The sequence below is a fragment of the Cydia pomonella genome, chromosome 25 (genome assembly GCF_033807575.1).
Source record: "Cydia pomonella isolate Wapato2018A chromosome 25, ilCydPomo1, whole genome shotgun sequence".
In the NCBI taxonomy this organism is placed as follows: domain Eukaryota; kingdom Metazoa; phylum Arthropoda; class Insecta; order Lepidoptera; family Tortricidae; genus Cydia; species Cydia pomonella.
The window spans coordinates 7,570,557-7,586,889 of NC_084727.1; the positions used below are offsets into that span (position 1 = coordinate 7,570,557).

The window sequence follows — 16,333 nt, forward strand, 5'->3', positions numbered from 1 at the left end:
GCTAAATAATTGTGATTATTTAAATTATACGATAGCAACATAAAAACTAGTTTGATGTATTCAAAAGGTACTTAAATACAAAATACAGTACGTAGCGGCACCCTTTTTTAAATATCTATCGTTAAATTTAAATAAACACAATTATTTTCCAGTGGCGCTAGTGAGCACGTTGATGGGCTCTTAAGTGCCTTTTTATCACTCGAATATTATGCAAGACATGAAATTTCGATTGATGAGCTTTGCGGTAAGCCCTCGATATGAGTTAGTGTCGCCCCCTACGCGGAGTTTTGCGTAATTTTCCCTATGGAAGGTAATAATCACTAGTCGTTTTCAAATTCGCCGATTTCGCTGTGACTGTTTTCTATTATCTAGGCCCTAGACAATAGAAAACAGTCTAGACTCTAGGGCATTAAGTAAAAAAACCGGCCAAGTGCGAGTCGGACTCGCGCACGAAGGATTCCGTACTATTATTTATAAAAAACGGCAAAAAAATATGTTTCTTGCATGGGAGCCCCCTTAAATATTTAGTTTTATTCTGTTTTTAGTATTTGTTCTTATAGCGGCAACAGAAATATATAATCTGTAGAAATTTCAACTGGCTTACTATCACGGTTAATGAGATGCAGCCTGGTGACAGACGGAGGGACGGACAGCGAAGTCTACATAGGGTCCCGTTTGACCCTTTGGATACGGAACCCTAAAAATATGTATAAAATTGTGTATAACTAAAGAAGACAATATAATAATGAAACAAGTTCGTTGATTATCATCAAGTTTATAAACTAAACATGACAAAAACGTGTAGGTTCAATATTAAGTACTCGGATCACCTTACCACCTACAAAAATTTGCTATATCTTAGGAATGTAGTTTTTATGGACATCTACAATCTTGATAACAAGTGCAACTTGTATGTGTAGTACGTAAATGCACGATTTGTACTATGTATTACATTTTATGTTAGCCTATATTACGGATATTATCATTTCGGTGAAAGAAATTCGCCTAATTTCATTTCACAGCTAATATCAAAATGTTTGGTTGAGAAACTAACTTTTACTATACATATTAGATATGCATAGTTTATATGGACAAAGAGAATTTGAAATATATGTACTGTCAAAGAAAACTTTGTAGCCACGTATATTTACTGCCATCTGTCGACACATGAACTTTTAGAACGCCATTTGACTTTGATCTCGCTCGAAACGATGCTGCCATACCTTTGGTCTATTAGATGGCGCCACTCATGGATATTTAACACATATCAGTAAAAGTATAAGGATTAAAGTCAAATGGCGTTCTAAAAGTTTTAATCATGTGTCGAAAGATGGCAGTAAATTTACGAGGCTACAAAGGTTTTTTTGACAACACACCTATATTTCAAATTCTCTTTGATATGGACATAATGTCGTTAGACGTAGATTAGGTTTAATACCTATGCCAAATAAACATTTGGAGACAATATAAAACTATTATATCATTATCTTATTGTACCAGGAGCTCATAAGTAACTGGAAGCTCTCACATTCCAGGATTCAGACAACCTCTGGTGGGACGCGTTCGCGACAGAGTTCTTCGAGGACGACGCCACGCTAACGCTCACCTTCTGTTTAGAAGATGGACCTAAGAGATACAGTAAGTATCTTAGCTTTCGTACCCCTAGTGTAAATTTATTCGATAGCGAAACGTGACCTACGCGTTTGCGTTAAGTCTCATTTTGTATGAAATTTAGAAGCAGCGCGCCAACCGGGACGTTTTGGAAACTCAAAATCCCATACAAAATGAGACTTAACGCAAACGCGTACGTCACGTTTCGCTATCGAATAAATTTACACTAGTAGTTCTGTACTACGATCACTGTACGATAGCAAAGAAAATTTGAAATAGAGGTGTATTGTCAAAGAAAACTTTGTAGCCACAGTAAATTAACTGCCATCTTTCGACACATGATTAAAACTTAGACCGCCTTTTGGCTTTATTCCTTCTTTCACTGATATGTGTTTTTGTTGAATATCAAAAAGTGGCGCCATCTAATAGATCAAAAGCCAAAGGTATGGCGGAATCTTTCGAACGATGGCGTCACAACCTTTAGCCGATGCCCGCGGTAAGATGGCGCCACCTTATGATATTTAACAAATTTAACACATATCAGTGATAGAATAAGGAATAAAGTCAAAAGGCGTTCTAAAAGTTTTAATCATGTGTCGAAAGATGGCAGCTAATTTACTGCGGCTACAAAGTTTTCTTTGACAATCTACCTCTATTTCAAATTCTCTTTTACTCTTCTTCGATTTTGATGTCGATCGCTTCAGCATAATATATTCTAGGTTTATAAGTTTCGATTCTAAATTTTTTGTATGGGATTTAGAAACAGCGCGCCAAGCGGAACGTTTTGGAAACTCTAATCCCATACAAAATGAGACTTAACGCAAACGCGTACGTCACGTTACGCCTGGGTTCTGTACCCCTAGTGTAAATTTTATCGACATCATAACGTGACGAACGCGTTTGCGTTAAGTCTCATTTTGTATAGGATTTTGAGTTTCCAAAACGTCCCGCTTGGCGCGCTCTTTCTAAATCCAATACAAAATGAGACTAAACGCAAACGCGTACGTCACGTTTCAAAATCGAATTTATTTACACTAGGGGTACTGATGTAAACTGTTACTAGAACGCTAAACGTAATTTACGTATTCCAAAATATTCTTTTGACATCATATTCTTATCATATCACAAGTAAAAAAGATGAATAATACATTTCCTTGTCACATTCCAGCAATAGGAAGGACGCTGATACCGCGCTACTTCCGCAGTATATACGAGGGCGGAGTCTCAGAGCTGTACTACACGATGCGGCAACCCAAGGAGTCCTTCCACAACACCAGCATCACGCTGGACTGCGACCATTGTACGATGGTCACGCACCACGGGAAACCCATGTTCACTAAGGTTAGTGTTAAAATATGTATCTAAATAATCTAAGTTAATTACTACTAGCGCCATCTGTTATACACGATATGTAAACCGTACATGTCATTGTCTGTGACATTAGAAAAAATAAAATCAGTCTCATTGCAACAGCTATTCGTTTCATTTGAGGTTATGGGCTTTCTATGTTTCTAAGCAGTTTTTTAAAAGTATTTTCGTGTGTGATTATCAAAATGTCGACATCAAGTTACATAGTGAATGTTCCTAAACTAAAAGGACGTGAAAATTATGATTGGGCGTTCGCGGTACAAAACTTTCTGTTGTTGGAGGGCATCGATATTGACGCCATAAGTGGGAATATGAGTGATCAAGATCAGAAGAAAGCTAAAGCCAAGCTAGTGATGACAATAGATCCTTCGTTATATGTGCATATCAAGAACGAGAACACTATAAGTACATTATGGAATAAGTTAAAGACATTGTTCGACGACAACGGATTTACAAGGAAGATTAGTTTACTTCGGACTTTAATATCTATTCGTCTTGAAAATTGTGATTCCATGACAAGTTATGTGACTCAAGTGGTGGATACAGCGCAACGGTTAAAAGGAACGGGCTTTGAAATCGGCGAAGAATGGATCGGTTCATTACTTTTGGCCGGCCTACCCGAAAAGTTCGCGCCAATGATAATGGCAATCGAACATTCTGGATTGACAATTAGTGCAGACGTCATTAAAACGAAGTTGCTCGATATGACCTCTGAAGTTAGCAGCAGTGGGACAGAAGCAGCTTTCTATTCAAGTGCTCGACAGAAAACTGGTAACACTGGCCATCAGAAGTCAAAACAAACGTCAATGTCATCGCCGTCAACTAGCAAAACGTCAAATGGCAAACAGATTAAATGTTATCAGTGTAAAAAGACGGGGCATTATAAAAATCAGTGCCCAGAATCGAAGAAAAAGGTCGCTGGTGCATTTAGCGTTGCATTTCTAAACGGCAACTTTAGTACTGAAGATTGGTATGTGGACTCGGGGTCGAGTTTTCACATTACGGCGAATAAAGAAAGTTTATCGCAAACACGACAAGCACACGATATAGGAGACATAGTTGTTGCAAATAAAACGACCATGCCAGTTGTATGTGCCGGTGAAACGCAAGTCACAACGAAAGTGAATGAATTTCAGTTTGACATTCCTGTACGAAATGTTTTGTGCGTTCCAGACCTCACTACAAATTTACTATCTGTTAGCAAGTTGATAGAAAGCGGGAACACAGTTTCATTTGGAAAGAGTGCGTGTTATATCCGTAATCAACAGAATTTGTTAATTGGCATAGCAAATTTAGAGAATGGTGTATACAGGTTGAATACTTTGAAGCCAGAGAAGGTGCTAGCAGCGGCAGCTATACATACAGCAGATTCAAGGCAGTGGCATAAAAGAATGGGCCATATTAATTGTAACGACCTCAAGAAGATGAAGAATGGTGCAGTGGAAGGTGTATCTTATACAGATAAACCCAATGTTCAAAAGTCTAACTGTGAGGTATGTTGCGAAGGGAAACAGGCTAGACTACCCTTTCCATCGGTGAACCATAGAAGCGAAGTCTTACTAGAAGTGGTACATTCGGATGTGGCGGGGCCAATGGAGACCAAATCTATAGGTCAAGCAAGGTACTTTGTACTTTTCATAGATGATGCAAGCCGTATGTGTTATGTGTATTTCTTGAAAGAAAAGAATCAAGTGCTCCAGTGTTTCAAAGAGTTTCGGAGTATGGCAGAAAACCAAACCGGAAATAAAATAAAGACTCTTCGGACAGATAATGGTGGAGAATATTGTTCACAGGAAATGCAAAGTTATCTCAAGACGGCAGGTATTGTTCATCAAAGAACTAACCCCTATACGCCCCAACAAAATGCTATCTCGGAGAGATATGTGAGATCAGCCACTGAAAAGGCAAGATGTTTACTGTTTGAGGCTAAACTGGAGAAGAAATTCTGGGCAGAGGCAGTGAACACGGCAGTGTACTTGAAAAACAGGTCGCCGGCCTCAGGTCTAGGAAATATGACACCATTTGAAAAATGGACAGGAAGAAAACCAGATCTCAGCCATGTCAGGGTCTTCGGCAGTCCGGTGATGGTGCATGTACCCAAAGAAAAAAGATTAAAATGGGATAAGAAAGCTGAGAAATTTATTTTACTTGGTTTCCCAGACAATGTTAAGGGTTACAGGATATATAACCCAAAAACACAGCAGATTACTACGAGCAGAGATGTATTTATCATGGAAAAAGAGTCAGAGACAGACGCAGCTCAGATGGTAGTGCAGGAAAGCGTGAAGAAACCAGAGCCACAGCCAGTGGAGGAAGAATCGGAAGATGAAAGTACCTTCATGGACCCAAATGATTCTACCTATGTAGGTGAATCATTGACTTCAGATGTGACATCAGATGACTCAGATTTCACCTTATGTCAAGATGAGAGTGATGTTTCACAGTCGTCAGAAGACATTCCTATAGTAGACAGCAAGCGAGTCAAAAAACCAGTAGACAGATACGGTTTCTCAAACCTGTGTGTGGTAGACGAGTCTTGTGGTGAAGAAATCACCTATGAGGATGCTATGAATGGTCCAGAGAAGGAGATGTGGCAGCAGGCTATGCAAGAAGAGCTGAAGGCTTTTGAAGATAATCAAGCGTGGAAGTCGTCAATGCTAAGGAAGCAGATAGAGTGATACAGTGCAAGTGGGTGTTTAAGAAAAAATTTGAAAGTGATAACAAAGTGAGATTTAGGGCTCGTTTAGTGGCAAAGGGTTTTACCCAGAAAGAAGGTGTAGACTATAAAGAAACATACTCACCAGTCCTAAGATATTCAACACTACGACTGTTATTTGCTTTGAGTGTAAAATTAAATTTTAAAATTACCCATCTTGATGTAACAACAGCTTTTTTAAATGGCTATCTCGATGAAAATGTATACATGCAAGTGCCACCAGAATTGAATTGTAATTCAAATTCAGTGCTTAAATTAAAGCGAGCTATATATGGCTTAAAACAATCTGCCAGAGCTTGGAATAAGAGAGTTAATGATTGTTTATTGAGCTTGGGATATGTAAAGTCAAAACTTGAAACCCTGTTTGTATAGTAAGCGCATAAAAAATGAGCAGATTATTATAACTGTATTTGTAGATGATTTTTTCATATTTTCAAATAGTAAAGCTATGACAGATGAATTAAAAAGGAATTTAATGTCAAAGTTTAAAACTAAGGATTTGGGTCAAGTGAAAAAATGTTTAGGTATGAGGGTAAAAATGTATGAAAATGGCAGTATTTCTTTGGATCAAGAGCAATTTGTAAATCAGATTTTGATAAAGTTTAATATGTCAAATTGTAATTCTGTGGATACCCCAATTGAATGTAATTTAAAATTGGAAAAATCTGAAGAAGTTTGTAAACAATACCCTTATCAACAGCTGATAGGAAGTCTAATGTACCTAGCTGTACTTACACGTCCAGACATTAGTTACAGTGTTAGTTATTTGAGCCAGTTCAATAATTGTTTTTCGGCTGAACATTGGTCACATGCAAAAAGAATATTAAAATATTTGCAGAAAACTAAATCTTTTGGCTTAATTTTTAAAAATGATGATAAAAATTTGGAAGGTTTTGTTGATGCTGACTGGGCTTCAAATAACATAGACAGAAAGTCATACACTGGCTTCTGCTTTAAATTATCAGGCTCTGTTATCTCTTATGAATGTAAAAAGCAGCAAACAGTGGCCTTGAGCTCAGTTGAATCTGAGTATATGGCAATTTCTGAAGCCGTCAAGGAGGCAATTTATTTGAAAAATTTGCTTTCAGAAATTGTTGTATGCGACTATAAAATTGTCTTATACAATGATAACCAAGGGGCTCAGAAATTGACTGAAAATCCTTTGTTCCATAAAAGAACAAAACATATAGATGTTCGTCATCATTTTGTTAGGGAAGCTGTCGCTAACAATCTTGTGAAAATTGTTTATTTGTCAACATCTGAAATGCCTGCAGACCTTTTGACTAAAGGTTTAAGTAGTGTAAAGCACAATTATTTTGTTCGAAAAATGGGCATTCAGAACATTGTGTAGTGTAGTTAGATTTAATTGTTATTTTGTTTTTTAGAAACTACACTTAGATTATTTTGATAAGTGGAGGTGTTAAAATATGTATCTAAATAATCAAAGTTAATTACTACTAGCGCCATCTGTTATACACGATATGTAAACCGTACATGTCATTGTCTGTGACATTAGAAAAAATAAAATCAGTCTCATTGCAACAGCTATTCGTTTCATTTGAGTTAGTTGGTCTTAGAACTGTACCCTGTGGCACGCCGTAAAGTCCTTCCAAAACACTGAGCGACTTTTTAAAGGCCTTTGACAATACCAGCATCAGAGACTGCGACCACTGTACGATGGTCACGCACCACGGGAAACCCATGTTCACTAAGGTAACTTGGTCTTAGAACAGTACCCTGTGGCACCCCGTAAAGTCCTTCCAAAACACTCAGCGACTTTTTAAAGGCCTTTGACAGTACCTGCATCAGATACTGCGACCATTGTACTATGGTTACGCATCACGAGAAATCCATGTTCAGTAAGGTTAGTTGGTCTTAGAACTGTACCCTGCGGTAACCCGTGAAGTTCTTACAAAACACTGAGTTACTCTTTAAAGGCCTTTGACAATACCGGCATCCGAGACTGCGACTATTGTACGATGGTCACGCATCACGAGAAACCCATGTTCACTAAGGCTAGTTGGTCATACAACTGCACCCTCTGGCGCCCCTTAAAAGACAACTCTTAAAACACATTTGACAAAAAGCTTCACAGACTGACAGCTGTATGAAGGTCATCCTAGTATGGCTAGTACTGTAGGGAACCCAAGAATTCCTTCCGCAACGATTCGATTGAGACCACAGTTGTTAAACATTGGCAGCCCAGAGGTAAGAGCGTGCGGATTTTCAACCGGAGGTGAAGGTGGAGGCGGTTTTTCGGAACTCATGAACCATTAATATTTGATATTTACCAGTCGCTTTTCGGTGAAGGAAAACATCGTTAGGAAACTTGATCAGTCCCTAACTCCCAGTTTTCCCTCTGGGTGGGAAGATTCCCATGAGCCGTGGCAAAAAGCCAGGACACCGTGAGGAAGGATCGGGGCCGTTTTTTTATTCTTTAGTGTGTTTACCACCAGTTTGACACTGACATATTCGATAGTGTGTGCGTAACTTACTTTACAGCAAAAATGCTCCGGACACAATTGAGTAATATGTGCAAGATATGTCCACTTTGTCGCTTACCACAAGGATGCCTTGACGGGTGATTCGTATACAGATACAAGCAAATCTCGACTTTATTGCAAACGACAAAGTGGGATGTTTTGCCGGCCATGGTCATATTTTATTTGTCAACTATACGGCTACCGCCAGTTTTGATATTGACATATTCGCTCACGTCTACGTAAATTACTTTCTATACATCTCGCTTGCACTAATATGTAAATACGAGCAAGATGCATAGAAAGTAAGTTACGCAGACGTGAACGAATATGTCAATTTAAATCTTCTTCTGATGCTGTTTTCATAATATAAAAATCTTGTAAATTGATCTAATGGACGCTCGATATTGGTGTGGTCTCTTCATTGCCTATTAGTGCGTGTAGCTACCGTTGGCGCTCGTTGCGTATGCAGCTGTAATGTTCAGCCAAGGTATGGTTGGACCGGACCGATACAGTGTTATGTTTACGATGCTTGATATATAAATAATCTTTACTTAATTTAGTCGCTATCTTTTATCTATTTTTCAATTTGTTCACTCTATATTATTTTATGTCCTTTTCCTTCTTGTCTGTTACCTTTCGTGATTTTTCTCACTTGATGGTCTCATCGGAAGATCAGCGCTGGAAGCCAACAGCAACATGCTGAGATGAGGCCATTTCGTGGCACTTTATATTTTCTTTGTTTTTGTTACATCATGTAATTTAATGTGTCTTGTTTGTGTTTACGAATAAAAATTATTCTATTCTATTCAATGTCAAAATTGGTGGTAACGGTACTAGACCCAAATTGGGCAAAAATGTTCAGTTGTACCGTTGTACGGCATTAATGTTTTACCCGTCATTTCCAGGTGTGCACAGAAGGTCGGCTGATCCTTGAGTTCACGTTTGACGACCTGATGCGCATCAAGTCATGGCACATGGCGGTCCGGGCTCATCGAGAGCTCATTCCGCGCCAAGCTGTCCATCCTCCAGACCATGCTGCCCTGGACCAGCTTTCCAAAAACATCACACGTCAGGGCATCACCAACTCCACGCTCAACTACTTGAGGGTCAGTATAGATCTTAGGCTCTATAGCCATGCCATCCACCTATGACCAAAGAACATCACCAAGGCATCACCTACACTCTCAACTCCTTGAGGATCAGTATAGATCTTGGCCAGGCCGTCAATTCTCCAGACCATGCTGCCCTCGACCATCTCTCCAAGAACATCACACGTCAGGGCATCGCGAACTCCATGCTCAACTATTTGAGGGTCAGTATAGACTTTTAATCTATATAGCCTGGCCGTCCACCTTCGACCAGAGAACATTACCCATTACCCGTTCGTTTTAAGTTAGGAGTTACCTCCCGACCCGCTTCTCCGCATCACCTCCTCTGACGCAATATCCACTCGGTTACAGCAATTTCACAACTACTTTTATTTTTATTACTTACATTTTATACGATCACTAAATTAGTATTTTATGCAACCGTTGTATAAGAAGGGTAAAATAAGGCGAGTGGCGTGGGTTACAATATAAGCCGGAGCCGCAGGCGTAGGCGAACATTATAAAGGAACACGCCACGAGTATTTTTTGACCTACTTATACAACGTTGCATACGATACTTTTTCTAAGTCTACAAAAATAATACTTTAAACTAGTAGAAACTTATAGGTAAACAAACCAAAAGTATACAGAAGATACGAAAGCATACATTCTTACGCGCCCGGACCGCCCCGGCCCGGCCGGTCAGCGACACCTCGTAACTCATGAGGCCCTGGTACTTGGTCCTTGCTAGATTCAATTTTTGGGCAGCTTTTTCTCGATTATGGCCACAGTAGCCTATGGAGACTAATAAGCAACGCTAAACGGGACGAACGGACGCGCGGGCTACACCTCAATATCAATCTTCGTTTTGAATTCCAACATGGTTCACGATGTTGGGCCGCCCACGATAAGCGAGGCGTATAAAATTTAGGATTATGATGTAAGTGTGCTAATATAATTATGTATATTTCCAGTTATGCGTGATCCTGGAGCCGATGCAGGAGCTGATGTCGCGGCACAAGGCGTACGCGCTGTCGCCGCGCGACTGCCTCAAGACCACGCTCTTCCAGAAGTGGCAGCGGATGGTCGCACCCCCTGGTGAGTCATGAGCTCCTGGTATTTGTAGCCTAGCGGTTAGTAGTGACTTTCAAACCGGAGCTCCCGGGTTCAAACCTCAATGACTTTTTTACAAATTGCTCTTTGGTGAAAATATTGCGTAAAAATTGGATTAATCATTGGGAACTAGTTTTCACCTTGGATAGAAAGGACAGATGGTAATGGCAATACTTGGGATTAGGTTACGTAGTGGTCACCATGCTCCTTAAATGAGCTGTGGCAAAATGTCGGAATTAAGTTAGATAGATATGATGATTATGGGAGTTTTCAGAAAATAGAAATCATACTTAACTTTTGTCAGAACACTGACAGTGATTAACTATTCGCACGTGCCCTGACGGCTGACTCGTACGAGTATTCTGCACATGATCCATGATGACACGAACTATATACACCTTATTTTCTGAAAACTACCTTATAACGACAGTTTTAATATCAGTCAATTTATTACTCATAATCTACTCTTATAAAAGTAAAAGAGCAAAGCTGAGTACGCAATTATACCCTGGAACGCGAATTGACCAGCTCCAAAACCCTTTGATCGCTAAAGACGTCAACTGACGCACGCGGCTACAGCCAAAATCAACCTTCGTGCATTCCGGCAAGGCTCACTATGACGCGCCGCACAAGATAGGCGTTTAATGGGTTAAACATGTTTATGTGTTAAATGAGCATTTCCTTAAAAAGTGATGTCATTAAAAGTAAGATGTGGTGTCTCCTCCAGAGTCGCAGCGGCCGGCGAGCAAGCGGCGCAAGCGCAAGGGCAGCGCGGGCGCCAACGCGGCGCCGCCCGCGCCCGCCAAGAAGCGCTCCCCCGGACCCAACTTCAGCCTCGCCTCACAGGTACGCCACACTACTTTTCACGATACCCATCCGAAAATGGGCTTTTTCTTCTCTACTAGGAGGGACGAAAGTGGCACTTTTCTTCTCTGCTAGAAGGTATCAAAGTGACAATTTTCTATTCTGGGACACGATTTTATTTCTTTTTCGCATATATTTTTTTTACCTAAAAACATTATGGAACATAATAATTTCCAAAAGCAGTACGTGTCCCATGGTAGAAAAATTATTTCCACCTTGGGCGTTAACATTTGAATTCCTCACTACACTCGGGATTCAATTGTAGATCCCTTCACTTCGTTCTGCATTCAATATACGCCCTCGCCGTAAATATGTCATTTTGCTCCCTTGTGGCACAATCTACTACTTATTACATCTTCACAAGAGCCAGCCCAGTAAAGTATGGCTCACCCTAAACCGCACCGGGTCCGAGCCGAGGCATCAGACGCTTCGTTTTTTATGACGGGTGATCGGTGATCACGTGGACCCTTCTAGCGTGATACATCCTTAACCCTTTGACCACCAAGGACGTCAAATGACGCGCGCGACTACATCTCAATAGGAGAGTTTCATCACCAGAAAGCAAACTTTTAAAATTAATAGAACGGAGTGGCTACTAATTTTGACTAAGCGTTGCGTATTGTATTGGATGGCCTCATTTAAGATTGGAGGGCCGAATAAAGGCAGATTGTCCTTAGACAAATCTTTTATGTTTAAAATGTGTGGAATTAAAAGGAGTGAAATATCTTATGATAGAACTGTTGCAAAAGTGTCCTGCTGTCAGCTAATATAATAGTGCCAAAATAAAAATAATAGTTCCAAATCTCTCCAGAGTAGCGCTGGAGTAGCTAAGAACCTAGGCGTTATTGACGGAGTGAATTTATTTAATTTATGATTTTTTTTTCAAGTATTCTAGGTATTGTAGCGTCACCTATTTAAAATTTTTTGATGACTCTTTTTAGTACATGGACATTTCATTCCTTCCATAGTTTAAAGCTGAATTCGAAAAATTTTAAAGTACCTGGTGTGCCAAAGATGATTCTACATTTTCAGAAATGTACAATTCGCATTTATCAAAATTAAGTTTGAGGCCAATGTCACGAAATTTTGGTTTAATTTATCTATTGTAAAGTTTTGATGTTAGACGAAAACATTCGTTATATATGTCAACGCCAAATGTCAAACAACAAACGTAAAGGACGCGCTTATGCGGCAGAAGGAGATGGTTGTATGGATGTTTGCATCATGGCGATAATCTAGTGATCAAATGTCTTAATAAAAACAGATTTTGGATTCGATATTTACTTTGAAAATTCCCATATCGAGTCGAGACAATGGCGAACGCGACTAGGAACACAAAAACGAATTTGGAGTTTAATTTAACGTTTAACCCTTTTCCAGGCCCCACCAATCCACAAGGTTTTCCCAAAAAATAATAAAATAATAATAAATAAAATAAAAATGTTTATTTATCAGCTCACAAAGGATTTGTAACAATTTCACAGTATGATAACAACATTTAAATTCGAGATGAGGTTGTGATCCTTTGTGAGAGACTGGAGTCTGAACTAGGTATAAACCTGTATTACAGTTCACCAGGCTCTCACCCCCGAGAAAACATTAAGTATACCTATATTAATACATATATAGGTTTTGGTACTAAATCTACAAGTGTACAACAGAACTGATAATAAAATAAAACTAAAAATATCGGAATAATACAAAATATGTATAAACAAAGAGTTAGCAAAAAATCCAAATATATTCCAATTAATCCAGCTTTGACGATTCATTTGAAGACAAATCTCATTTCCAGAAACTGCAATCTAATTTGAACCTTAAATCGCAATGCTAAAGTTGAAATTGTAATGGCGCGTATGTGGTCGATAAATCGTACTATGCCTGGAGAAGGGTTAACGTATGGTTTTATCGTTGTCTTGTATACAACAGCGGTCAAAGGGTTAAACGCCACGTCTATATATCGTGTGGACGTCACCGTTGGTGTATTCCCAGTTGTCCCCGCCGGGAACAAATGGGAATAGGCGCTGCATACAAATCATTCCCAGCTGTCCCCGCCTCATGTATGACGGCGGTCACGTGCGGCGAGTCATAAGGCCTAGTCTACCCTTTGGGTTGGAAGGTCAGATGGCAGTCGCTTTCGTAAAAACTAGTGGCTACGCCAATTCTTGGGATTAGTTGTGGGGTCCAGGCTCCCATAAGCCGTGGCAAAATGCCGGGACAACGCGAGGAAGATGATGATCAGTAAAAGAATAAGCATCAACAATTAAAACAAGAAGTATTACTTTGCTTTGCAAAGAAAATTTTGTAACCACAGTAAATTTACTGCCATCTTTCCCATTTGACTTTTTGCATGGATTTCCGCAAAGTAACGCCTGATTCTATTAATTATAAGCATCAACGTCAAATGGCGTTGCAAAAAGTCAAATGGGAAAGATGGCAGTAAATTTACTGTGGTTACAAAATATTAGGGCGTAGCGGAAACCGGTATTTTTTGTATGGGAACGAAAACGGTATTTTTTCGTTCTTTGTTAATTATTTCATTCCTAATCGGGCAATCTAATAATACGAAGTCGTTATCTAAAAACACAACTGAGTCCTACATTTTGAGTATAAAATAAACCGAAATATATGGTTATTTCGATGTTTTTGCAAAAAACCGGTTCCGATCCCTGGGGCGTAGCCGCGCGCGTCAATCAGTCTTCGGCAGTCAAATGGTTAACTAACTTAAAACGTTTGTCCCCAGGACGTGATGGTAGTGGGCGAGCCGTCGCTCATGGGCGGCGAGTTCGGCGACGAGGACGAGCGGCTGATCACGCGGCTGGAGAACACGCAGTACGAGGGCGACGGCGTCGAGTGGAGCGCGCCGCCGCCCGCCTCCCCCGCCAAGACCCCGCCCGGCAACCACTGACGCCCGTAGACTGCACTACGAGACTTGCTACAACCACGCGCTTCTCTTGCCACGGGGTGATGTCAAAATTTATCAACTTTGGTGTTATTAACCGGTGAGCCGGTCAATGGAAGCACTTGAAGGTGATTTCAAAATTTATCAACTTTGGTGTTCTTAACCGGTGAGCCGATGTCAACGGAAGCACTTGAAGGTGATTTCAAAATTTATCAACCTTGGTGTTATTAACCGGTGAGCCGGTCAATGGAAGCACTTGAAGGTGATTTCAAAATTTATTAACCGGTGAGCTGGTTAATGGAAGCACTTGAAGGTGATTTCAAAGTTTATCAACTTTGGTGTTCTTAACCGGTAAGCCGATGTCAATGGAAGCACTTGAAGGTGATTTCAAAATGTATCAACCTTGGTGTTATTAACCGGTAAGCCGATGTCAATGGAAGCACTTGAAGGTGATTTCAAAGTTAATCAACTTTGGTGAGCCGGTCAATGGAAGCACCTGAAGGTGATTTCAAATTTTATCAACTTTGGTGTTCTTAACGGGTGAGCCGATGTCAATGGAAGCACTTGAAGGTGATTTCAAAATTTATCAACTTTGGTGTTATTAACCGGTGAGCCGATGTCAATGGAAGCACTTGAAGGTGATTTCAAAATTTATCAACTTTGGTGTTATTAACCGGTGAGCCGATATCAATTGAAGCATTTGAAGGCCAAGAATTTAGAAGCAGCATCATTTTGTTAACGACTAGGAAACGCATTATTTTTTTTATTAAATATTTTTATGTAAATTTATGTAGTCGCACTACTATACAAACTGAAATAGATATTATATAGGAAAGAAAAAATTACCAATGAACGGATCAGGAAGGTGAGAAATGTTATAAAGATAAACGCGCCTAGCTTTTTAAAGATACTTAAGAATTTCGATCGATTCGACCTCCGTGATTTGATGGTTCGGTTATGCTGCTGCGAATGCAGAAGAAGCTGGTTCAATCACAGCCTAGGACTGGAGACTTTAGTCAGTTTTCCTTTCGATATGACATCAATTTCAGTTTGTAATTCTTTGGCGTGGTCAGATACAGAAAACATAGTTAGAAGAAGTTCCTAAATACTTTTTCAACATTTTTTTGTTTGATGTTTGCTTACATTACAGAGCCATTTAATCCATTGAGATTCCCAATGGTAAAATATTGGGCTTAAGTTGACTAGCTGGGCAAGAACAAATAATTTAAAACTTATATCCGGTTTAAAGTGCATTTAGTTGCTATAAATCACAGTTATGTACCTCAATACTGTGTTGACGTTAGTAGACGCTAAGAAGTTATGAATTTTGACAAATCACTGTCTAAAATAGCAAGGAAACATCTTATGGATAACAGTTTTGCTAAAATTCAGGGTAATATTTAATTTATGACTACCTTCCGTTCACAATAGATTAAGAATAGAGATCTAAAATAAAAATCATTCAACAGATGTTTCCGTTGCTTTCGAATCTATGGCAAGAGAAATCGTGAAAACGCTACGCGTAGTCTGTGGGTCTTGTCGTCTCGAAAAGCGGTGGAATATCCTATCCCTGTCTGACTGCAGCTGTGACTGAGTGAGTGAAAGGGACCAGACGGCTATCGTGTTTTCGGATCGATCACAAGCCCTGTACGCGTCCTGGAAGGCGTCAGTGCTCCAGACTGTTTATGAGCCCCTGGTACATTGTAATTTTTTGACTTTTACGAAACGCGGGCACACATGGATTATTGTCAACAGATATAAATAAATAAATATAGGCCTTTACGGATAAAATAAGTTAATCTGTTTGTTTCATTTACACTACCTACATCAAACTACCTTATTCCAGATTTTATATGTAACCCATATTCTAAATCCAGACAAAACGTTCATTGATTTTAGATTTACAGTGTAACATAGACCTTCATGCATTTCAATGTATAGATTCAATAGCGCGTTATTGAAATAGGCGTGGCGGTAGCGTATTTTTTTTGGCCGCCTGACCTAGTCCGCAAAGACGCTCGCTTAAAAGCCAGAGCAAATTTTAAGCAAACATATGTAAAAAGTATAGGCATTGCAATTAGTGACATCGATATTTAAATGAATTGTAAAGATACTAAAAATCTTTTTATTTTGGCTTTGTTCTTAACCAACTTCAATTTTTAATAAAAAATATAGAGCTTTATCACAA

At 39.5% G+C, this 16,333-nt stretch overlaps 1 protein-coding gene across 8 annotated transcripts in view; it reads left to right on the forward strand.

Annotated features, from left to right (window-relative positions):
- LOC133531336 (LIM domain-binding protein 2) overlaps window positions 1–15,944 on the forward strand; it is a 92,676-nt gene extending 76,732 nt beyond the window's left edge. For all 8 annotated transcript variants that reach the window (XM_061869482.1, XM_061869485.1, XM_061869488.1 and 5 more), the window contains 6 exons: window positions 1,536–1,638; window positions 2,780–2,952; window positions 9,084–9,284; window positions 10,241–10,364; window positions 11,107–11,225; window positions 13,987–15,944. In XM_061869482.1, the coding sequence (XP_061725466.1) occupies window positions 1,536–1,638; window positions 2,780–2,952; window positions 9,084–9,284; window positions 10,241–10,364; window positions 11,107–11,225; window positions 13,987–14,151 (885 nt within the window). In that variant the 3' untranslated portion in view covers window positions 14,152–15,944. The remainder of the gene's footprint in view (window positions 1–1,535; window positions 1,639–2,779; window positions 2,953–9,083; window positions 9,285–10,240; window positions 10,365–11,106; window positions 11,226–13,986) is intronic.
- The last annotated feature ends 389 nt before the right edge of the window (window positions 15,945–16,333 follow it).